This window comes from Malania oleifera, chromosome 12, assembly GCF_029873635.1.
Source record: "Malania oleifera isolate guangnan ecotype guangnan chromosome 12, ASM2987363v1, whole genome shotgun sequence".
NCBI lineage: Eukaryota > Viridiplantae > Streptophyta > Magnoliopsida > Santalales > Ximeniaceae > Malania > Malania oleifera.
In genome coordinates this window covers 33969040-33995167 of record NC_080428.1, presented here as the reverse complement: position 1 = coordinate 33995167, position 26128 = coordinate 33969040, and the positions used below count along the sequence as shown (strand labels likewise).

General features: G+C 35.8%; 1 protein-coding gene across 2 annotated transcripts; it reads right to left on the bottom strand.

Annotated features, from left to right (window-relative positions):
- Window positions 1–3744: 3744 nt before the first annotated feature.
- LOC131144310 (uncharacterized protein ycf23-like) lies at window positions 3745–18987 on the bottom strand. 2 transcript variants are annotated; one of them, XM_058092868.1, is made up of 9 exons: window positions 18688–18987; window positions 9475–9540; window positions 6875–6949; window positions 6231–6293; window positions 6036–6095; window positions 5419–5508; window positions 5232–5339; window positions 4254–4376; window positions 3745–4098 (listed from the first exon to the last, which is right to left on the bottom strand). In XM_058092868.1, exons 1-9 carry the CDS (start codon window positions 18892–18894, stop codon window positions 3964–3966), a joined length of 927 nt encoding a protein of 308 aa, XP_057948851.1. In that variant the 5' UTR covers window positions 18895–18987; the 3' UTR covers window positions 3745–3963. The 2 variants fall into 2 exon arrangements, with proteins under 2 accessions (XP_057948851.1, XP_057948852.1); XM_058092869.1 differs by lacking the exon at window positions 6875–6949 and having other exon boundaries at window positions 18688–18984.
- Between the last annotated feature and the right edge of the window lie 7141 nt (window positions 18988–26128).

The following is a 26128-nucleotide window of genomic DNA, read 5'->3' as shown; positions in this document are numbered from 1 at the left end:
GAAAGTAGAAAAGGGTGAGTTTCTTGAAAACTGGCAGGACACCGAAGGCTGAAAAATTGGAGTTAGTGCACACAAATTTGTGGGGCCCTTCTCCCGTTGCATCCCTTGGAGGTTCAAGGTATTACGTTACTTTCATTGATGACTCAATTAGAAAGGTATGAGTTTATTTTTCGAAAAATAAATCTAATGTATTTAAAACTTTTAAGAAGTGGAAGGCTATAGTTGAGATAAAGACAGGTTTGAAAGTAAAGTGTTTAAGGTCGGATAATGGAGGAGAGTACATAGATGGAGGGTTCAGAGAGTATTGTGCTGCACATGGAATCAGAATGGAAAAAACCATTCTTGGGACACCACAGAAAAATGGCGTGGTTGAGCGCATGAACAGAACTCTCAATGAGCGTGCTAGGAGTACGAGGTTGCATGCTGGACTACCAAAAACATTCTGGGCTGATGCTATTAGTACTACAACTTACCTGATAAACCGAGGATCTTCAGTTCTCATGGAGTTTAGACTTCTTGAAGAGGTTTGGAACGATAAAGAGGTAAAATTTTCTCACTTAAAAGTTTTTGGTTGTGTTTCTTATGTTCATCTTGATTCTGATGCTCGTAGTAAACTTGATGCAAAGTTTAAAATATGTTATTTCATTAGCTATGGTGATGAGAAATTTGGCTATCGATTTTGGGATGAACAAAACAGGAAAGTCATTAGAAGTAGAAATGTGATATTTAATGAACAGGTTATATACAAGGACAGGTCAACTGTAGTGTCACATGTCATGGAGATAGATCAGAAGAAATCTGAGTTTGTTAACTTAGATGAGTCAACTGAAAGTATTTTCCAAGAAAGAGGTGAAGAGGATAAGGAGAATGTAGAATCACAGGTAAATCAGAGTACACCTATAGCTGCGGTTCGTAAATCTTCCAAGACCATTAGACCTCCACAGCGTTATTCACCTACTCTAAATTATCTCCTGTTAACTAATGGTGGTGAGCCAGAGTGTTATGATGAAGCTTTGCAAGATGAAAATTTAAACAAGTGGGAGGTAGCCATGAAGGATGAGATGGATTCCTTGTTGGGGATCATACATGGGAACTGACTGAATTGCCAGTAGGGAAGAAGGCTTTGCACAACAAGTGGGTATAAAGAATAAAGAATGAACATGATGGTAGCAAGCGTTACAAAGCCAGATTATTTGTCAAAGGGTTCCAGCAGAAGAAGGGCATTGACTTCACTGAAATATTTTTTCCAATTGTGAAGATGTCGACAATTAGATTGGTACTGAGAATGGTGGCTGTAGAAAGTCTACATCTTAAGCCGTTAGATGTGAAAACGACATTCTTTCATGGTGACTTGGAGGAAGACATTTACATGGTTCAGCTAGAAGGGTTCATTGTCCAAGGACAAGAGAATTTAGTCTGCAAACTAAGAAAAAGTTTGTATGGTTTAAAACAAGCTCCAAGACAGTGGTATAAGAAATTTGACTGTTTTAAGCATAAAATTGGGTTCAAAAGATGTGAAGCTGATCACTGTTGTTATGTTAAGTTCTTTGACAATTCTTACATCATTTTACTATTATATGTAGATGATATGCTCATTGCAGGGTCTAGCATTGAGGAGATTAATAATCTAAAGAAGTAATTGTCAAAACAGTTTGCAATGAAGGATTTGGGGGCTGCAAAGCAAATCCTTGGAATGAGAATCATTAGAGACAAGACTAATGGTACATTGAAGCTTTCACAATTAGAGTATGTGAAGAAAATTCTCAGTAGGTTCAACATGAATGAAGCTAAACCACTGAGCACACACTTGGGTAGTCATTTCAAACTAAGTGAAGAACAGTCACCGAAGACGGAAGAAGAAAGGGACCATCTGAGCAAGGTGCCCTATGCTTCAGCTATTGACAGCTTGATATATGTTATGATGTGTACAAGGCCAGACATTGCACATGCAGTGGGAGTTGTGAGCAGATTCATGAGTAGGTCAGGAAAACAGCATTGAGAGGCAGTCAAGTGGATTCTGAGATATCTGAGGGGTTCATCAGATACATGTCTTTGCTTCATAAGTGCAAGTTTGAAACTGTAGGGTTATGTAGACGCTAATTTTCTTGTGATAATGATAGTAGAAAGAGTACTACTGAGTTTATATTTACTCTGGATGGTACAACTATATTTTAGGCTTTAAATCTGCAAAAGATTGTTACTTTGTCTACTACAGAAGTTGAGTATGTTGCAGCAATTGAAATTGGAAAGGAGATGATTTGACTATATGGTTTCTTAGACGAATTGGGTAAGAAGCAGAAGACGGACATTCTACACAGTGACAATTAGAGTGCAATTTTTCTTACTAAAAATTCGGTTTTTCATTCAAAGTCGAAGCATATATAGACAAAATACCAGTTTATCCGTTACCTTGTTGAAGATAAGTTGGTAATATTTGAGAAGATATGTGGATCTAAGAACTCGATAGACATGTTGGCTAAGGGTGTCACTATTGAGAAGCTAAAGCTGTGTGCAACTTCAATTGGTCTTCTAGCTTGAGGACGTGAGGATGAGTTGCAGGGATGAGGGATTGTTCATTTGGAGGATTGCGGTTAATATTGGTGATTGAACTAGTCTCCAAGTGGGAGATTTGTTGGACTTTGAAGAGCCTAATTGCATTCGATCTGGATGATGACTCGATTTTTCTTTGTGGGCCTGTTTTGTAGCAAATTCGAAACCCTATGTGCAGCATATAAAACGATTGTTGTTGGGTGATTAGGTTAAGCGGTCACACTTTACAAGAGAGCGAGAGAGAGAGAGAATTGTACCGCCGCACTTTTTATATTTTCTTTCTGATAATAGTGAAATCCCTATAACTCCGTGGATGTAGGCAAAATTGCCGAATCACGTAAATACTGTCTTGTGCGTGTGATTGATTTTTCTTTGGTGTGTATTCTTTCTCTATTTTGTTTCTCACAGGTTTCGGGAAATTGTTGTTAATTCCCAACAAGAACAAGTAAATCTTGCCGATTGAGGGTTTCATCGAATTTATGAGCCACGCCACCATGGAATTCTCGGACTTCCATTTTTGCAGAGCTGCGACGTCGGTTGAGGTGGGCTTCTTCCTTTTGTCGATAAGGTATCCTAACCTTCTTTTGCCTTCAATCACATGGACTAAGCCCATTCATGGGAATTTTTTCTGTTCAATTTCTCCACTGAGAGTAGAAAGGCCAAGTTGTCTAGCCCATGCGAACCCACGATGGAGGTGGTTTCAGAGTCGCCATTGAGAGTTTCTAAGGAGCTCGACCCTCTCTTGTTGACAGCACCATCTGCCATTATTAGTTAAGGTTTAGAAACCCTAACTCTGATACCATAAAAACAAAATGGAATTTTTGTATTTCTTGAATAATCTATGTAAATACTGATATACAATATTTATAATACAATTAGAAAATCTAAATACGGAAACAATCTCCTAATAGAATCTCTCTCAATATATACAATCTTCTATATTTATATACTTCCCTAATTTACTCAAATACGAAGATACTAGTTGAAAACCGATTAAAAGACGTTTTCCAAGTTTTTGTACTGAAAATTTTTCTGAAAAAAATATAGATGTTTTCAACAAGAAAAGAAACCCTACTTTCTGAACCTTCTTTAACAATGAATTGATGGAAATTTAGAAACACGAGCTTTGTTTAGAAAGCAACTGTGAATCCAGTGCCTAGTGGAAGACTCGGGCTAGAAACCAAAAACCACACAAAGCACGCAACACCCTGCAAGGATCTCTCCATTTGGACCATCTTTTCGTATCTACAAGAGGAACCTCTTGTATATATTTTAGAACATTACAAACTGATGATCTATAATACTTTTAGGCATGCCACCGATCACAGCTTGTTTATATTCCAGCAAAAAAAAAAAATTAGATGTTCTCAAGCCATTTTTATCCAAACAAACACACACATGAAATTGCACATGCTAGAGACTTCTCAAGGTCCTCTCTTTAGACTTGGTATGCCTATCAGCAGATGCGCCTATAGAATCAGCAATACTTCTAACCTCAGCTATCATTGCAACAACGTCATTTAGCTTGTTGACTGCCGAGCCCACGCCCTGCATTTGGAAAACGATGCATAATTAACCTCATCTCAAACAATACTACAGTTCAGTTGTCTTGCTGCCCTTGCAGTTATGCCGTTGGTATAATCTGATTCTTCAAAGATAGAAGGAAAAAATTCTACCACAGCAGCAATGCCAGGGCTACATACCACACCAGCAGCCCCTGCTGCGATGGCCATTGGCGCCGTAACAGCACTTAGTCCCGATGAACACATAACAGGAATCTTGACAGCCTGTGAAATAGCATATGCTGCAGCCAGCGTTGGGGTTGCCTAAAAGTATCACAATAGCAAAACAATTGTTATTCATAATATACCACCACCTGACAATGTGCCTTACAAATGACTCATGCTATAAAAAAAATGAAGTCATAAAATTCCCTTCCCCCCCCCCCCCCCCCAAAAACTACGCATAGCCCGAATGGGACAAGGTCATTTGCTCTTCTCCAAAACAAAAGTGTATAGTTTTGTCTTATTTAAATAAGTTTGTTAAAACTTTTTTTTTTTTTTTTATGTAGAGTATTTTCCTTTACAAAATTGAAATCTAACAAGATATTTTTAAAGTTACCTCTATTTCATTCTAAATTCTTTAATGTTTGCCATAGCTTTAATCCCAGGCAAGAGTTAAATATTTCATACTAGAGTGCATGCATATGAGGGCTTTCATGATGTTGAAATAAATGTATGATAGTTTCTTCGAGGGTGGAGAAATTTCACACAGTGTTTAGCTAAATCATCCAAGAAATATTGAAGGTTTAGATAAAAGTGGCTTATTCACTCAAACAACTAACTTTTCATAGGAGAAAACCTGGAAATTTGGAACTTATTGCAATAGCGATTCCTAGATGAACACTCTGATCTGATCTCTCCATGTCATTCAAAAAGCAGTTTGCAGTAAGTCGCAACCAATTGCTCCAGCAGAAGTGTTGTAAGGTACCAAGCCCTTTTAACTTAGCCCAGAACACTGGACAAATTTATCCTCTTTTTTCTCCCCCAAGTTAATGTTTCCTCTGCTAGTTTTGCCATCTTTTTTTTGCAATGTGCATGCAAATGTGCATTCAAGAACTTACCCTAGAATATGTCTCACATGCACATATATAGCATCCAGTAAGGTTTCTTTCATCTTACCTTCTCAATCAAACCTAGAACACCAGATTTTGAAGGGTTAGAACATTTCCCTCCTTCTGTTTGGATAATGTCAACACCTTCCTGTTCCAGAAGCTCTGCAAGCTTGGTCTGTTGGTTATGAAAATGTCAAATCATGAACTGATGCCAATACAGGTTTACAATCACGAGTTAAAGTGCAGCTTGTAACCTGGTCTGGGAGGCTTAAAGTGTGAGGCACAGTGACTGATAGGGCCACAGATGGAAGAACCCTCCTAGTCTCCTTTGTTAGTTTCAGAACCTGTAAATGATGTGAAAGAGAATTTAAAAAAAAAAAATCTGCGAAAATATCTTTTCAACAGTAAGAACCACATAGCACTATAGATTATATCAGGTTTCTTGAATGAAGGGAGATTCTGGAAATCTGATGAGCATGAAATTGACCTAGAACTAAATATTTGAGGCAATAGACATATCAATTGGTTCTCTTTTCTTGACTGTCTCAGTTAGTCTATTATATGACCTAATTTGTTTTTTCTTAGGACTAATTCTTTCATATCTGATCATTTTAAATGCCCCCTAGCACTTAGTAATGCCAGTCTATGTCCTGCTAGTATAAGCTTCCATCGCTAGTTCTGTTATCTTAATTAACAATTTTTTAAGTTTGAGACACTAGTTATACCAATTATTGGACAAGTACTACTTTGGCGGGGGCCTGCACTGCTTGATTCTTTGCATTTTACTTAACCTACCTCCAGTTTATACACAAATTTAAATGAAAATGGCTTTTAAGAAACCTTTTTCAGTGTTCTACTAAATTTTTGTTACCTGCTCTGGAGAGAAAACCATGCCCATATCATAAAATGAATCGTAGTTTCCAATCTCCACCTGCAAAAATCAATATTCAAGTCATATTTTGGGTTTCTTCCCAATTCAAATGGCCCTGTCATTGATGGACAGGATAATTTTTGTGCACTCATGGACTGAAGTACAACATACAGTAAACAAGCTTGTGGGCCTCACCATCAGTGCCCCTGCTTCAACAGCACCTGGGAATGCTGCTGGATCCACAGAAGAAACACAAACCTGCAAAAATGAGGCACTTTTGCTTTATAAAGGAATACAAAATTATCCAGGGCAACTGGAGTTAAAACCATTCTCCTTTAGTGTATTAATTTACCAAAATAATGGAGAAAATCATATGACCTAATCTAGTCAAAGCGTTGATTGAACTAGAGGCCCAGACAAGTCATATGTAGATCCTGGTTTTAAAAATTATAAATATTATTTAGTCCATATGTCTAATAGAAAAAACAAGTATACTCTCATTGCTGAGAGTTTTCGTAGAAATCAATGTAGGAAATGCCAATGCAATAATTCCCAAATTTTATGTCTGGCATGGGCAGCAAATGAACTGACTCTCTTTTTTTTTCGGAATCATCCAAGACTTAAAAATTACTCATTTAAAAAAAATTGTCACAATATGTCAACTAAGACTCCCTCCAAAATTGATATATTAATTTGATGAGTTAGAATCTTATTTCATGCTTGTTTTCATAGGCGACATTTGTAAAAACGACAAGACAATGACCATAATAATAAGAGTTCTCTCCATCCAACTGCAATGAAGCACAATGATTGAAATTCAATTTTGGGTATGAATTTACCGGAAGAGAAGTCAAGCTTGTGGCTAGCTTTACCAACTCTGGGTCGCATGCTATATCCACATGAGTTGCTCCACCCTACACAACTGATTAGACATAATAAAGAAATTCATAAAAGAACCTTCTGTAATAGATCTTCTAAGACGATTAATAGAAAAGTTCAGGGAAAAGAAGAGGACTTGTATATGTTTTTTTATTAACTTAGAAAAAACACATGATAGAGTACAGGAAGTTCTATAGCGGGTTTTGAAAAGAAGGGAGTATATAGTAGATATATTGATGTCACTGACTCATTAAGGATATGTATGAAACAGTAATGACTAGCGTTAGGACTTCAGGAGGAGAGTCTATAGAATTTATAATCACAATAGGTGTACATCAAGGTTCAACTTTAAGTCCTTACCTGTTTGCTTTAGTGTTTGATGAACTAACAAGAAGTATCCAGAATGAGATCCTATTGAGTATGCTGCTTTTAGATGATATTGTTTTGATTGATGAAAGGTGGGTCATAATCAAAGTTAGGATATAGCAGAAAAATTTTAGAGTCTAGAGGTTTTAAGATAAGTAGAAATAAAACAAAATATATGAAATGTAATTTCAGCCATGTAAGGAGGAATATTGAAGATAAGACTAAACTTGACAATCAAGAAATCAATTGCACAAGTAGCTTTTGTTATCTTGGATCTATTATGCAAGTTGAAGGAGAAATGAAAAAGGATGTAGTATATAGAGTTAAAGTAGGTTGGGTAAAATAAAGGAGTGCTTTGAGTGTGCTGTATGATTGTAAAATATACCATTAAAATTAAAAAGAAAGTTTTATAAGACGGTTGTAAGACCAGCCATGCTATAAAGATCAAAATGTTGGGCAACTAAGAAATAATATATCTAAAAAATAACAATTTGTTGAAATGCGAATGCTAAGGTGGATGAGTGGTATAACATTAAATGATAAACTAAGGAATGAACAGATTCACAATAAATAAGGCATAACATCGATAGAAGATAAGATAATGGAAGAATGACTTAGATGGTTCGGACGTTTGAAATGTAGGTGAAGCAGTGCACTGGTGAGAGGGAGTGAGTTAGTTATTGAGAATGACACTAGAAGAGGTAAGGGTAGACCTAAAATAATTTGGAATGAAATAGTGAAAAAAGATTTAACAGCCTTTGAAGTTAGTTGAGGAAAATGCCCTTGGGCATGTGAATTGGTAGAAAAAGATTCGTACAGCCGACCTCACATATTGGGACTTAAGGTTGGTTTTTGTTGTTGTTATAGCTTTACATTGAATTTACGTATAAATTTGATACATGCAGCCTGCCATAACCTGAATGGTCCTGTTGTTGTTGATGATAACCATGATGAATGTAAATGAAACATAAATAACATAAAGTCTGACCACATATATGAAACAGCCTTTTTAAAAGTGAACTAGATTGGCTTCTGCTAAACCAGACACTACTCTGGTTTCGTCTTGATCAGAAACTGAACTTATCCCATAAACTGGTGCATACAGGTTCAAATGGAATAGCAAGCTCTGAGGTCCTCTAATTTGGTCAGACATCCATTCCTCACTTAAACGAATCACATTGACACTCCTAACTCTCCCACAAACACCAACCTCCTCATTGCCTCCATGTTTCCCCCACAAGGCAACAACTTCCGATGATTGACAATGATGTCGACTGCGATAGGACAACCAACAATGACATCAATATTAATGGTCTTTTCCATCTCTCTTGGAAATTTGGTCTCATCTAGCATGGCATTCAACCACTGGAGTCTTGGTTGGTTGGGTTCTGATTTTGGGTTTCTCAGTGATTGCAGATTTGGAAACTCACAGAAATTGGGAATGGTTGGGAATGATTCCAACCCAATCAGCTCAGAGATTGGGTTGCCATGTGATGCATGTGTTTCTTATCTGTTCTTTTTGATTTGTTTCGATCAATATTTTATTTTATTTTATTTTTTTCAAATTGTTTTAATCTATAATTTTTTCTGTGAAGCAATTTTTTTGCTAGACGTAAAATTTGATCTGTAAATTTAAGCTTTTCCATTATTTCATTGTATTCCCATATATCTTCAGATTTCAAACAACCAACTGAGCTAAAAAAAAAGTCTTGATTAATCATATAGTAGACACTAATAGCTCCACTTACAAAATATCATATTAGCAGTAACTGATGCTTTCATGTACCAAAAAAAGAAAGAAAAGAAAAGAAAAAATGAATGAGTTTGTACATGAAACAGTCAGTTACATGAATTGTGCTCTTCAGTACAAAGCAATGAGGAGAACTGAAAGGGTAAAATAGTGTCAAGCTGGAATGTTTTCTTAGAAAAAGATATTAAAGCCCAACAATTGATCAAAGGGCATAAATATTTAAGAGATAAACTTGCATGCAAATATCTAAAGAGATCTTTATGAAATGCAAGCAAAAAGCACATAAAAAAAGTTAATGAACAATAGATGTATTGTTGAAATAATTATAACATAATTTGATCAATTTCCTGTGAGAAGCTAAATTTTCCTATCAACATTAATGTTGCCATTTTATAGTTCACTAATAAAAATGTAGTTGGGGGTAACTCATAAAATGAAACCAACCTTATCTGCAGCAGTTACAACAGAAACAACATTGTCCTTGTTAAAATTCTGCAAGCCAGAGATTATCTGTACAAAAGGAAGCAATTGCATAAAAAAATTCTGATAAATTTAGAGATTGCCAAAAATGCAGTCACCATATATTTGTAAAAACAAAAGCAATTAAAAAGAAAAAAACTTTCAAAAGTTAGTCAGCAATGGCAAACGCTGGATGGATATGTACAAACTTCAAGAAAATAACCGCATTATAGGTGGTATACAAATTGTCCAATTCAACACATGGGTATGTCAAAGATTTGAAACTGATGGTCTATGATAAATTGGGTCTCTTACGTTAATCAGGGCACATTTATGATTCGACAAAATTTGAATTGCTCGGTTCAATTTCATAAATCATAGAGAAAGGACCAAAGGATAATGTGGGAAATGTTGAGAATTCTACTTGTGAGTTTGTCCCATATTGAAAAAATTGTTGGATTCAGCCCACATAATAATAATAATAATAAAAAGGAAGTCCATATGTCTTGTTAGCCCGTTAGGGCAAATTAAAGAGGCGGCAGTGGAGTGCCGCTATAAGAAGAGGAAAAAAAAAAAAAAAAAGAGGTGTGTGCTGCAACAGTGTGTGCAACTGTGTGTGTGGCAGTGTGGAAGATCTTTTGTGGTCCGATTTTGCTGAAATTTGGAGAGCTCGTTCGAGATTTGTCGACCTTCGATTTGGATGGTGGAGATCTGTTTCAGAGCTTTAGGCGACCTGATTTTGTAGTATGACAGTAACTGCGTTTGAGTGACTTCTTTCCGCTCATTCTTATTTTATCGCGATTCTTTTGGAAACCCTTTTTGCTCTAAGTTTGTGAGCATTTTTGGTGATTGTAGTGCTTTTACCTTTCACATTAGAGGGATTTTCCACGTTAAAAATAGTGGTGTTCCTATTGTGATGTGTGATTTATTATTATTGTTGGTTGGTTATTTTTACTCGTCATAAATTTAATTTTTGGGAAATATTTATCCATTGTGCTAGTTGTCTTGTTACTTTACCAACAAAAATAGAGTGGATGATGGGTGTTTATAAACTTTTGGGTCAAGTTAGTGCTCACCCAAGGCCGGCTCTTCACAATATGGGACCCTAGGCGAATGATTTGAGATGACACTAATTCTTCTATTTTTTTTTTCTTTCTTCGTTTTTCATATCCGGATTCATATTTTCTCGTTGACATGATTAAATTTCAAAATTAACACTAACTATAAATTGACAAATTATGTAAACAAATAAAAATAAATTTAATAAATCTATAAAAATAATAGATTGAAACAATATAACCTGATTATTATTATTATTGCAAATCAATCGACGAGCGAGACTTTAGAGATATCGGATTTTTGTCAGATACAACGCTCTAACCTCAAAGCTTCCAAAATCTAAGAAAAAAAAAAAAAAAATTCAGAGTGAAAATAATAGAAAAATAATACACAAACATTGAAATCAAAATTAGAGTTGATAAAAATTACAGAGAATTGAAGGCCCGAAAATGATGAACACAAGAGTCGGAGCAAAAATCATAGAGAGACCAAGAGATGAGAGTGAGAAAGTGTGAGAGATGAAAAAAAATTTTTAGAGAGATGAGAGTAATAGATAATTAGAAATATAATAAAATTGTTAGTTGGGAAGTCAATAAGATTTGAAAAAAAAAATAATTAAATTGTATTTATTTTACATTTTAAAATATAATTTCATTTATTTGTTAGTTGGGAAGTCAATTATGGGAATAGAGCATAATAAATAATGTTAACATTATTTAATTAAAAAAAATTTTGGGACCCAAAAATTATATTATTATATTTAAAAAAAAATTGGGGGCCCCAAAATTTTTTGGGCCCTAGGCAGGCGCCTCAACTGCCTAAAGGCAGAGCCGACCCTGTGCTCACCCATGTGTGTCAAGACTACCCATGGACTCGTCCGACACTAACAGGAACCAGTATGATATGTTATAGTTAATAATCCAAATGCCCTAATATTGTAAGACATTAAGCTGATTTTATATCATCAAGTAGCAGTTAAGACTCACATTTTATCCAATGATGGATCATCACCTTCAAATAAATCACAATAGTAACCTGAAATAATATGGGCCGATTAATTTTGAAAAATAATTTTTATTTTTTATTTTAGTTCTCTAAAAAAAATATAAATGTTAGCTAATTTTTTACTTTTGCAAAATTTGTATGAAATAAATGAACAACAATAAACAATTTTGACACTATTTGCTTGTGAAAATAGTTTTAATTTTCATTTCTATTTTTTCAAATAATTACAATAATGCCACCTTGCTTTCCAAATTTTCAAATTTATGTAATAAAGTTAGAAAACATATTTTCATCATTTTTCAAGATTTCTAACTTTTAGTTTCCGTATAAGGCATGAAATTCGGATATTCGACTTTAATTTGTTTAACTTGGTATCAGAGCAAGGTTGGGTTCCTTGATTAAGGTCTGGGTTCTCAATTGAGCTGTATGCTCTGCACTTGCCACGTATGTGCAGCTTGTGCATCAAAAAGCTTTAGTGGTAGTAGGTTGAGTCGTATGCTCTGTACTTGTCACTTTTAGTGGATCTTGTACATCAGAAAACTCAGCTTACTATTTTTCCGGTGGCTTTTCCGGTGACTTCGACAAATTTCCCAGCAACTCTGGCTACCTTTTCCGGCGACTTTCGACAATTTTCTGGTGACTCTGTCAACTTTCTGGCAACTTCTCAGCGTTTTTTTTTTGTCAACTTTTCAGTGTCTTTTTCGGCGCCTTTCCCGTCAACTTCGGCTACCCTTTGTGGCAGCTTCTGGCAACTTTTTGGCAACTTTTCGGCAGCATTTTCAGCGTCTTCAGCAACTTTTCCGACACCTTTACCTAACACTCCAACGACTTTCATTGTCCTTTTTCGTCGACTTTCGGTGGCTTTTCCAGCGACTCTTGCATTTTCTGGCATCCTTTTCCTAGCGGTTTTTCTAGCGACTTGCTTTGCTTTGCTGCGTTGATACTTTTGCAGCCTATCAAAGGACGGTGATATGCCTATCAAAGACAGTACATCCACCTTTTCTTCTCTAAAACTTCCACGCCCTGACTTATCTCTGGCTTAGACTGCTCTTGTTCAAAAGGTCACCAACATTCTTCTGAATGGCGACAACTTTCATGCCTAGTCACAGTCCCTTCGCTTATATCTTAGGGGCCGTGGCAAGGCTGAGTGGTTGGTAGGATTGGAGTTTCGCCCTGCTACTATTGATCCGACCTACCAACAGTGGTCCATTGACAACTGTGTCTTCCTATGTTGGATATTTGCTTCTATGGAAGACTGCCTCTACAGGATGTTCATGTTTCATGATACTATTCATAGACTTTGGTTTGCCTTGACCAAAATGTTTGCCCACACAAGGTGTGAGGCTCTGATTTTTGAGCTTTATCGAGAGCTCCACCAGGCGACCCAAGCTTCTTTGGGTTTATTTGTGACTGTTCTTTGGCTATCTCCAGTCTCGGTGGGAGGAGCTCACCCAGTATGAGCCTCTTTATAAGTTTCCTACCGAGGTAGCAGCTATTGAGGTAAAGCGCTAGGATCGTTGGCATACTTATCAGTTCTTGATGGGTTTAAAACTTGAATTCGAATCACTTTGGACTTAGATTTTGAACACATCCCCGGTGCCCTCTTTGTACGAGGCATTTGCAATGATTGATGGTGATGATTGGTAACGATGTCTTCTTTCGGGATTTGCTTCTTCTAGTGTGCTCGAGCAAGTTGCCCTTGCATCCCCTACTGGTGCTCGGTCTGTTGACTGCAAGACTCGATTCTGCTAGCACTGCCAACAGAATAATCACACCATTAAAGATTGCTTCATTTTCCACCCAGAGCTGCAGGAGCGTTACTCCAAACAAGCCTCTCATGGTCGTGGTCGTGGCAAAGGTCGGGGACCTTCTAACATCAGAGCTGTTGCAAAATCTTTTCCTGCACCTCCAACTTCTCTTACTCCTGCACCTCCTGCTACTCCAGATTTCTCTTAGCTCCAGGCTCAACTTACTTAGATTCAGTCTCAGAATAGCCTCCTTGTCTTTGTTACACCAACTGTATCCTCCTCTACAGCCACCTTTGCTGTAGGTAACCCTACTTCCCTCTTAAGTAAGTCTGGCACGCCTAGTGGCACACCCGTTTGGATATTGGACTTTGGGGCGAACAACCATTTGACTGGTGAGGCATCTCTCATTACATCCCCTGTCCCTTCGTTGGTTTGTACTGTCCGCATTGCCGATGGTACCCCTCGTTCCATTCATACCTAAGGCACTGCTTGATTATCTCTCCCCACTTTATCTCCTTGGTCCAAAGACCAGGTTGCTGATGTCTTCACCAAGTATGTTGGCTCAAATTTATTACAGACTGCTATCTCCAAGTTTCAACTTGTCAACATCTTCGTTTCAGCTTGAGGGGGAGTATTGAACATAGTGAATAGTTTTAGTCCCATATTGGAATGTTAGGATAATCTCACTGTCTTGTATAGCTATATATACATCTCAAATTTGTAAGCTAAGTACACCAAGTGATATTCACTTCCTCTTGTATAGTTCTCTCTCTTTTACTTTCTTCTAACAATAATGGTTTTTTTTTTAAGAGCTAGCCTTTGGGATTGAGAAGACGTCCGCCTAACATGGTATCAAAGCTAATTACCAAGAGGCCTTGGGTTCTAGTCTCATTATTCGCGTTTCTTGTGTGGTACTTAAAAGAATATTATATTTCCTATAATGGGTGATATTATCGTGTCTTTATCTCTCCACATGTTGTGTCCACAACCTAATAGCTTAAGCTTCTGGGTAAAGTGGTAATCTAACAGATTATGTATAAAATTTCTTCTAAATCCACACATCCAAATTCATGTCCCAAAATCCATAATTCTAAGTATTACCCTATATAATTTTTGAAAATTTGAAAAATAAGTATTTTTTTTTTGTGTGTGATTATTTTGAAATCTAGAAATAAAAAATAAAAAATAATTTTTGCACATTTAAATGAGTTTTTTATTTTCCATCATTTTAATATGAATCTTGAAAAATTTAAAAATAAGCTAAAATTTTTCTTATTCTTTGAAAAATTTAAAAATAAAAAATATCCTAAGTGATACTATGTATTCAATCCCTAGAGTTGCCACACACACACACACCAGGAATTCAAATATTCTGGGAATACCATTGTGGGATTTTGCAGTTATAATGCCTTTACCCATTTTTGTTGATAGATTTGTTGGGTTATTCCACATCGGTTGTGGAAGAGGTTGGTGGTCAGTTATTAAGTGTGAGGGAAAGCCTCACTCCTTGAGCAAGCTTTTGGGGTTGAGAAAACCCTAAACCACCTAATACTGGTATCAGAGCCTGGTTTATCAACATTCTCCCTAGTATGCCGTGTCGGGAGAGACCCCGATGTGTGAGGGGAAGATTGTTGGGTTATCCCACATTAGTTGTGGAAGGGGCTGATGGTTAGTTATTAAGTGTGAGGGAAAGCCTCACTTGAGCTAACTTTTGGGGTTGAGAAGACCCTAGACCACCTAACACTGGTATCAGAGATTGGTTCACCAACATTCTCCCTAATGTGCCGTGCCGAGGGAGACCTCGATGTTGCCTTACCGGGAGAGACCCGGATGTGTAAGAGGGAGATTGTTGGGTTATCCCACATTGGTTGTGGAAGGGATTGGTGGTCAATTATTAAGTGTGAGGGAAAGCCTCACTCTTTGAGCTAGCTTTTGGGATTAAGAAAACCCTAGACTATCCAACACAGGTATCAGAGCTTGGTTTACCAACATTCTCCCTAGTGTGCCATGCCGGAGGAGACCCCAATGGTTGCCTTTCCTAGAGAGACCCCGATGTGTGAGGGGGACATTGTTGAGAATTTCACTTGTAAGCTTGTCCCACATTTGAAAATTTGAGTGGATGAGGGGTGCTTATATACATGGTTAAACCTAAGACCCAATAGGCTTAAGCTTTTGGGTCAAATTGGTGTTCACTTATGTGTATCAAGTCTACCTATGGACTCCTCTGATCCTAACAAGTGGTATCAAAGCCGACGGTTCATAACTCTAGTTTTGGGAGTGTGTGACCGAGGCTAAAGAAGGATCATTTATGCAGAGACCTGAACCAGGAAAATAAGAAAAGGAAAAAGGGGATTTCAGCAGGCTTCGTCGACGAACTCCATGTTCTCGTCAACGAAGGCCCTTCTGAGGTTCGTCACTGAAATTCAAAATTTCGTCGACGAAGAGATCCAAAACGTCTGAAAAATATCAGGTTTAGGATTCGTCGATGAGGCCCTTCTTTCGTCGATGAATGGACTTATGTGGTTCATCGACGAAGGCGTCATTTCGTCAATGAATTTGACCGGGTCAAGGGGTCTATAAATAAATTTTCAATTGCTTAATGGTAAACAAATCAAAATATCTCTCCCTCCCTCTCTAGAACCTACGCCCACACTCTCTCTCTCTCTCTCTCTTTGATCCTTCGCCGTTCGTTACCCGTTTCAACAATCGGAGGTTATCACGAGGATCAGGGAGCAAATATCTGCAAATCTAGCGGAGTAGATTCTTAATTTCGGGAAAAAGGTAGGGTTTGATTTCCGAACGTCTCGGGTGTTTTTCAGGAAATAGGTAAGGGAATTATATTATTTCAGTTATGTCTATGAGTTCTAACGGATTGAAATGTTAAAACGGTTTTTAGATAAACAGTTACGGCTTTTCTAGGGTTTCCAGGCCTAGGGTTCGGTTAACCGACTTTATTTTCAAACCAATTGTTTAAATTTAACTATGATATTTTTAAAGTATAGTATGAATCTTTATGAACTTTTTCACCTTTGGAAAGTTGTTATTTCAAACCGAAGACTTGTTTGAAAATCAACCAAATACGGTAAGGTTGATTATCTCCATTTTCCCGTATTTAGCTATATATCTATATTTAGTAAAATAACAACCTGGAGATATTCATACTCCCGTTTTAGTAGCAGTATGTATGTTCTCAAGCAATTGAGTTATGTATGAGTTACTAGAAGAAAATTGTGTGACATGAGTATATTTTTAATTGACATTAAATAAGCAGGTTTTGTGTAATATTGATATGTAACGGCTGTAAGCGAGATGAGAGATATGATAACTATATGCCAAGAGATGAGATGAGATGAGATGTGAAGGCTAAATGCCGAGTTTATGATACACTGGTTTTTACCGAGTCAGTATCGAGCAGATGTTTCACAGAGTTATGTACAGAGCATGTTATATTACGTTTTTATTAAATGAATGATGATTACAGTTTTATACGATGTAAATTGTCATATATGATAGTAGAGCCCTATTATGATGATCTCATGGTTAGAGCACGGTACCGTAACTATATATATATAGGGGTGCAACCACTCTGCTCAGATAGAGTGTGGATGGGAAAGGCGACTGGTGGCCTGGATAAAGTACTGTCCAAAGGAGTGATTCTAGGGCCCCATCCGACGGAGTATTTTGGATGACTTAGCCTTTGGGAGGCCTTCGGGCATAGAGAGAAAGTAGGCACCATCGTACTACTTTATGTTTAACTTACCATTAGTTGGCCTACTATTTGCTAGGTCTATCGTTCGGGCCGTACAACCCGTTATAGGGGGAAGTAAATCGCACGTGTATGTGATGGCGTGACGACACTAGTCCTACAGAACAGGTTGTATCTTCTAGGCCTATATGAGCATATTTACCGTAGAAATGGCTATATTGAGCCAGCAGTATGTATTTTCAGATTTACAGAGCAGCAGTACAGATTTTAAAATGTCAATTAGATGCATTTAAATGTTAGCAGTATATATGTACACACGAAATCTCATGCTAGCCACGCACTAATAATAATATAATCCGTCTTACTGAGAAGTGTTTCACTCTAGCATACAAATGTTGTTTCAGGTCCTCCGAGGGATTGAGCCTAGCGTGCTGGCAGGCAGAGTTAGATAGTAGACAGTCATTGTCAGAGGTGGTAAAATTTTATGCAGTGTCTATCTTTTGGGGATTGTATAAATATAGCAAATTGTGTTTTCAGTTATGTATGGATGTATATGAAAAACAGTTAGAAACTCTGGTAAGTTTTATTAGAAGATGTATGTTTTCCGCTGTATATGTTTATGCAGTTCAGTATGGAACACCCGATTTCCCTTATTTGGGTGGGTTGTTTATGTATGATATCAGAAAAATGTATGTTATGTATGTTTAGTGGCACTCTGGGCCCATCGAAAGGGTCAGGGCGCTACAATTTAAGCTACCAAGATGGATCCAAATATGATCAAGACGTGGGAGGTAGGTTTGGTTTGGAAGCACTATTTGGAATACAATTTGAGACACGTAAGATGGCCCACTTGAGCAAACTATTGGAGAATTTATCCCACGAGGGAGAAGATGACTTCCGTTCAAGGGGGAGCAATTGGAACTCACAAGTGAGGGGGAGATTGTTGAGAATTCCACTTATGAAGTTTGTCCCACATTAGAAAAAGTGAGTATTTGATGGTACTTATATACATGGTACAGCCTAAGACTCAAAAGGCTTAAGTTTTTGGGTGAAGTTGGTGCTCACCCATGTGCATCAAGCATACCTTTGGACTCCTCCGGTGTTAACAAGATTGAGGTGTTTAGCCACACACTTCTCAAATGTTAACTTCTTCCCATGTCAAATCAATAATTCTACTTGGGTTCTGGACCCTGCTGCTTCCTACCATGTTAGACCCTCTCCTAGAAGTACAATGGTTGGTCTCAGAAATGTAATCACCAAAACCCCACAAAATGCATCTAAATAGCATAGCATATGGATACTCGTGTAACCCATCTGGCACTACAAATTCACAGGAAAAAAATGCTCAAAGGAAATCGTGCCACGAAGATGCAGTTACGAGCTAATCCTCCGTTTGGTTGCTGAGGAACAGAAGAAAAAGAAAGGAAAATGTAAACTGAGAGCTAACATATATGAACGCTTTTTCGGTTCCCAATCAGAATAAACTAAACTAATTTTTGTAAAATTACATGACCAATTGCCTGGGTAGAAATGAGTTTTTCTTTTCCTCGGAGCTAAAAGCAAAAAATTCCAAGAAATATAGCTCACTTTCCCATATTTCCTCAGCAAGTAAACATATCCCGAATTGAAAAGATGAAAAACAACAAAATACAGAAAATTAGAAGTAGGTGTTGGGTAAACCTTGAGAGCCCTTCGTTCATGGAACTCTTTTAGAGCTGAATCCTTTGTAGTTTGAAGCAGAGCTCTTGTGGTTAAAGAAGCTCTTCTTCTTCTTCTAATGGGTGAAACTGGTTTGGAAGTGAGAAAATCACCCAAGAGAAAACTGTGGTTCGGCTTCAAAAGTGGAGGGGAAGCAGGTAACGCGGCCATGCGCATAGAGGATTGCATTCTCTCTCTCTCTCTCTCTCTCTGAGTAACGTTGAAGACGAGATAAGAGTAGGTGGTGGCAGCACTGAGCCGTTTCAGAAGATATTGGGTGATAATTTTAGAATAGTCCCGACAATTGCTTATGTCAAATGGGTGGGTAACGGTAAAAATGGGCGGGGCTAGAATGTATTGGATTACTAATAGTTCCATTTATTAGGTATTCGAATCGAGTCGAAACTCGATTTGAATTTGATTGATTTCACAATTATTAAATTCGAACTTGATTTAACTACAAATTTATAAAATTTGAATTTAATTCAATTAAATTTGATTCAATTATAAATTAATACTAAATATATATATGAACATATATATAATGTACTTAGAAATTAAATATATTTATAAAATATATATTATATGAAATATATAAAAAAATCAAATTACTATTAGACTCGAGACTCAATTTGAGTACTATTATTGAGTTCGAACTCGACTTGTTAAAATACTCAAGTAATTTGAACTCGACTCGAATTCGAATAGAATCAAGTCAAGTCAAGTCCGCGTAACTTGTGAGTAATTTTGACTCATTCACACCCGTAATTTGTTTTACAAGAAATAGTTTGATTTATGATCCTTTTTATTTAAACATAATTAATCAACTTATTTATCTATTTAAGTAACCATAAAAATATCATATGTTGAATAAAACAAAATTAGGTGCAGTACTTCATTTACTTCATTTTTTTTTTTTTTCAACGCAAGAAAGAAGTTATTAATAAACATCAACCATGTAATAAAAAATAAATAAAAATAAAAAATAATTTGCTAAAGAAAATAAGTTATTCAATCTTTGGGGTGCGTATGCATATTCTAAGTGCATCTTCTACTCTGAAATATTAGCCCTTACAAATTCAGGTTAGTCCTATCACTCTTCAATTTTAATTTTTAAAGTTTACATTGTGCATATGTCTGCATGTGTTCATTTTATTGTGTTTTCTTTATGTGGCATGTTGTTTGTTGTATGGTTTCATGCATTTGTGCCATTATAGTGTCTTTGAAGTGATCTGCATGCATATTGCAAAGCCAATTTTGGTTTTAATATCTTTTTACTCATAAAATGCATTTTGATAAATGTTTTTCAATGTCTTTTACATCTTTTTCTCACGTTTACATGTTAGTTCTTTGAATTAGCATGTCATCTAGGAGGAATAGATAAGATCTATACATAGCTTTCATAAAAATTTTATGAAGGTTTTGTAGAAAATGGAAATGTGCATGCAAATGTTCGACCAATTTTGAGGCACAATTAATTGCCTCTGAATTGGGTGCTCGCTATTTAACAACCCTTTTCCCTGAATTTTTCTTAAATTTTTGAGTCATTAATTGGTCAAAATACTTGTTGATTCTATGAGTCCAATTCTGATTTGATAATGACAAATCACTTGACATTTGATCTGTGCATTGAGATTGTAAATAAGATCATTATTTAGCATGCATAAAAGATAAGGAAGTCATGGAAGTCATGAGGAACTTAAAACATATACAACCCGTCACATTTCATGGAACTAGAACAGCAAAAGAGCAAAAGGATGAAGATGCAAGCTTCGGGATCAAGATTTTTAATTGGAATGGGTATTTAGAATTGAGTGTATTTACTTATTTCATATGATATAATTTGAAACTCAAATATACCTTAGACAGACTTTAGGACTCATGCATCTCATGAAAGATTTATTTACATTTGTTGTAGGTTGGATGGAATGTTAGAGGCAAATTTATCTAAAATATAGATGTCTCGTCAACGAACCCCATGGCCACGTTGATGAACGCATGAAGGCCACTTGGCGACGAACGATCTGGTTCTCGTCAACGGAAAAATATCGAGAGTTCAAAAATCTCAGACAGTGCTCTTGTCGACGAAATCATGTTCTCGTCGACGAATAAATGTTGAGCACTCATTGACGAATGCGTGCTCTCATCAACGAATGTCGCAGCGTAGAATGGCGTCTTAGCGCGGACACAGACGAAATTATTAAATTCTAAATGATCTAACAACTAGGATTTGATCAACTATCGAGAATACTTATAAACCTAATCTCTAAACCCTAGAGCATAACTTTTTGCCCACATTCTGAGAGCTTTGAACGTATTACACACTTCTTGCCTACACTCCAAAGCATTCACATCAATTTCGGGCATTTGTTACGTTGATCAAAAGGCATTCACCAACATATTTTGCAATCATCGTTGGTATTGAGATTTGAATATTTTGAGCATTCAAATTCTATTTTCTTGTTTCCCATATTCATTATATTTAATATTTTTCTAGGGAGCAAAAATCATTGCTGTGTATTTTATATTCATTGATTGAATAAAATACTTGAGAAAAATTTTCTAAAACTAAAATCTTGAGATAATCGAATCTATATTTTCATTCAAAGATTTGCTATTTGGATATTACAAAAACTATTTGATTGCAAATTCTAAGTGCTTCTAAATACATATTCTTGAGGGATATTTTGATGAAAAATATTGTTTAAATCTTTGCAATACTCAAAGTCATATTTTTATTCAAAGATTTAATGTTATAAATTATTTGATAGTAAGAATTAAATCTGCGTAATATTCAAGATTATTTTTAAATGGATCTTATTTTTTATTCTTGCATAAAGTGTTCTGACATCAAACCTTAAGTTCTCCAAAGCATTTATTTTTAAGAAATTATTTTTGGGAAGAATTGATTAAAGGATAAATTTATGAAGCATCTCATTATTTATATAACGATCTTATCATTACATACGGATTGAGCTTCATGCTTTATCATATGATTATGTACTAGGAATTTTATTGTACTCATTAGTTTGGTTAGAAGTATTTTGAGATTTTGCAGAAATTGTAATCTTTATATTGTATTCATGGTTCGAGTTGTGAACCAGGGGTGAGGAGAAAGTTATGCCTCTTGTAAGCAGCAGACTGTAAGGGAAGCTCCGTCCTAGTTAAAGGAGCGGGGTTTTTTTTAGTGGAATCCTTGAGTGGGTTGCTCAAGGTGAGGACGTAGGCCGAACCTCGTAAAAATTGAATTTGCATCTCTCTTACCCTTGACTCTATTTAATTTTCGCATAAACTTATTTATGTTAATATTGTACATGTTTTAAATATATAGTAAGTCTACAAAGTAATTGGGTAAAATTGATTAATTGACAAAAACACACATTAACTTGATTAATTGTAAAACATTGAGTTAGTTGTAAGTAGCTTACAAGTTTGTAATTGAAAGTTTTCAAAATTAGAACTTAAAGTACTTAATTTTTTAAAATATCCAACTCACACCCCCCCCCTTTTGGGATAACACCAAAATTCACATTTGATATCAGAGCAAGGTTACATAGACTTAACCGTTATTTTTGTAAAAGTTCACAATAACACACATCGGTGTAACCCCATTCGGTGAGGGACACTCGTCCAATAAACCACCAATTTTTCGCGGTGTAAATTACACCTACTGGAAACAAAGGATGAGTATATATCTTTTAAATGTTGATTGGAAAGTGTGGAGAATAGTCTCTAAAGAAAATCATGTTCCTATGAAAATAGTTGATAAAGTAAATGTACCTAAGACTGAAGATGAGTACACAGAAGATGACTAGAAATCTGTTCAAATAAATGCTACTACAATAAACCTTCTATATTGTGCACTGGACGTTAATGAGTTTAATAAGGTAATGACTTGTAAAAATGCTAAAGAGATATGAGAAAAATTAGAAGTAAGATATAAAGACACTAAGGAAAAGATAGTAGGATAGATGTGCTTACTAGTGAATATGAGGCAATTAAAATAACTATTGATGAATCTATTCAATTCATGTACACTAGTTTCACACACATCACGAATTCATTAATTGCTCTTGGTAAATCTTAACCTACTTATGAGTTGATCAGGAAAATCTTTAGGGAACTATCACCAGTTTGGGAAGCTAAAGCTACATCCATAGCCGAAGGAAAAATTTGAAAGAAATGTCGATAGATGAACAGATCGGTTCACTCATCACTTAGGAGGTAGTAATAAATGAAAGGAAAAATCAGCTGAATAAAGCAAAGAGAGTTACAGCTCTTAAGGCATTGTCTAGTAGCTCTAGTGAAAGAAGTGTCTCAAAATCGAAAGATAACATGATCTTGTTGACTAAGAAGTTTGGAAAGTTCCTGAAGAAGAATAAGAAGTTTGATAGAAAATTTTGGAACTAAAAATCAGAAAAAGGAGAGTCAAGTAAGAAGAAATAGAAGGATGTGTTGGCCTTACGAGGCTTAACATCTTGTTTTGATGCTAACAAACAAGTAGAACTTAACATGCTTTGGCTAAGTGATGTATTTTCAGGACTCAACGATGAATGTAAGGTTAAAGAATTCAAGAAAGTTTGTACTTCAAAGAAGGATGATTATATCAAAGCTTGAGGCATGGATTAAAACTTGAAGATCATGGGAGCATTGATATTAAAGAAAAAGTTTTAAGAAAAGCCCAAGTGATCAACATAGAAAGCTCAAAGAAAGATAAAACAAGCATAAAGACCTCAAGAAATTCAAGAATTGAAAATTTGAAAGAGTCTATAGGAAATTTAATGTAAGTACTTAAAATAATTTCACTATGGATGCATGAAACTCTTAGGTTAATTTATTGGACCTAAATACCATTTAACATACTAATAAAATATTTTTATAAGGTCAAAAATTATTTCAAAAAGGTTAGAATCATTTTTGGAACGAAAAGCACTAAAAAGAGGATTTCCCAATTGCTGTCATTTTTTCTCCATCTGCATTGATGTACATTTTTCTCTATAAAAAACTATTAAACATGAAAGTTGTATTATTTTCTCTTAGATTTCTTTTGACACCAATATCATTAAATTTGGAGTTACATAGAAAACGTTATGACCAAAATTTGGAAGGGTGCTTGAAATTGACAGCTTGATAGTCGACTGTCCAGGTTTGAATATAAGCTTGTCATTGCACTCTCAGGCGCCTGTCCATGTTCAGACAAGTGACTTCCACCCTACAATTCCTTTAAAATAACTAGATAGCCGACTGCCAAAGACCTGACAGTCAACTGTCACGTGACTGTTTTAAAATTTTAATAACGGATAAATTTTTTAAATGAGATTGCTTGGGGCTCAAACTTTGTGAAAATTTGGGGAATACTCCAAGTCACTTGGGGATCAAGTTACATTCCTTTTAAAGTCTATAAATAGACCTCAAATATAATTGAATCAAGAAAACCAAGAATTAAATTCAGCATCTCTCTTAATTGCTCTCAAATTCTCAAGGCTCTCTCTTGCTCTCAACTTGCATGAAGCTTACTGAGTTCTTGCTAATTCTATTCACCAATATTGTGCTACAAATTCAAAATTTTCAATGATTGTAATATTTTGAATTTGTAGTATTGAAAGAATTAATCGGTGGTATACTCCCTTGAGTTTCAAGTTAATTTTCATATTGTTATTTACTTTGAAGTATATTATAGTGTTGAATTGTTGTAATAATCAGCTCTTTGTGTGAGCAAAAATATTTGTACACAAATATTTGATTTGTATCTTGTAGATTTACGATTCCAAGGATTGGATCGTTGGCTAAGCAAGGGGATATTACTTAGAGAGGCGGGCTCTAGCCTAAGTGAAGAAGTGATCGAACGAGGGTACATCGTTTGGAGAGGCGGGCTCTAGCCTACTGAAGGAGTGTGTAAATGTTTGTTTCGCCTGGTAAAGGAACAGGTTTAGTGAATCCTTTGGTGGTTTGCCAAAAGCGAGGACGTAGGCTGGGTATAAGCTGAACCTTATAAAAATCCCTACCTCACTCGCTCTTTCCCTTACTTTTTATTTTCATCATATTTATATTGTGTGGATGGTTTAATTGATAATCATACAAACTACGTAATTTAGAAGTTAAATAAACTCAAGGTTCAATTTTGATTTGGGATTGCGGAAACCGAAAGGGAGTACGTTAGTTAATCAAACTTTTGCGGAAATCTCAAAAAGAAGTACGTTAGTTGGTTAACACTCAAAGAAAAATTAACCAAGAGGTTATTTAAATTCTAAGTTGTTTGGGATTTGAGTTGTGGATTGCATTGAAGAAACCATTTCATATATACAGGGCGTGATTCAAATTTATATACCCAGGGCTGACAGCAAAAGCTGAAAGTTAAAACTAATATATTGATTAAATTGTTGTTGAATGGTTTAAAGTTTGATATTGATTGGAATGTGTTTATATTTCAAAGAGTGTTGGATCTTGCAAGCTTTCATCAATCTAAATAGTGTTCTAGTTAACTTATACTTGGCAAATTAATTGGTTGTTTGATTGAACCTTGTTTTGGTCATTTGTGTTGTAGTTGTGGATTGAATTTTGTTTTTAAATATTTATTGTGTATTTGATAAAACAACAAGAAAACAATAATTCATTAAAAAGACTTAAAAGAGGTTAAGGATTCTTGAAGAGAATTAAAAGAAATTTTAAAACCCAATTCAGCCCCCCTCTTGGGACTACGCCTTGCTTTTCAGGATGATTCGCCAACTTGCTACAACTGCAGAGAGGTTGGTCACATCAAGCCTAAATTTCCTAAACTAAAGAAAGCCTCCAAGAAAAATAAGAAATCTCTAAAAGTTGGTTGGGACATGCACAGCACAAGCAGTTTAGGCACTGAGTTCTGTGAAGATCTGGTAGCCAATCTATGTCTAATGGCACATGATGACCTTGAGGTATGTTTGAGATCATCCTCCTCAAGGGATAAATGGTATATGGATAGCGGATGTTCACGTCATATGATTGGAGATAAAGCTAAATTCGCATCCATCACACCAAAAGACGAAGGATTTGTCACTTTTGGGGACAACGCAAAAGGCAAGATTATAGGAGTAGGTAAAGTTGGTAAAGATCCATCACTTATTATAAATGATGTTTTACTGGTTGATGGTTTAAAACATAACTTGCTAAGAATATGTCAGTTGTGTGATAAAGGTTATAGGGTATCCTTTGAACATGAAAAATGCATTGCTGAGTATAAAACTGATAACAAAATTCTATTTACTATTGATCGTCATGAAAATGTGTATACCACTAGCTTTGACAACTTAACTTCTCAACATGTTATATGTTTCTCTGCTATGAATGAGGTTAGTTGGATTTGACATAGTAGACTAGGACACGTAAACATGGACTTAATATCTAAATTAATTAAAGGAGAGTTAGTTAAGTGATTGCCCAAAACAAA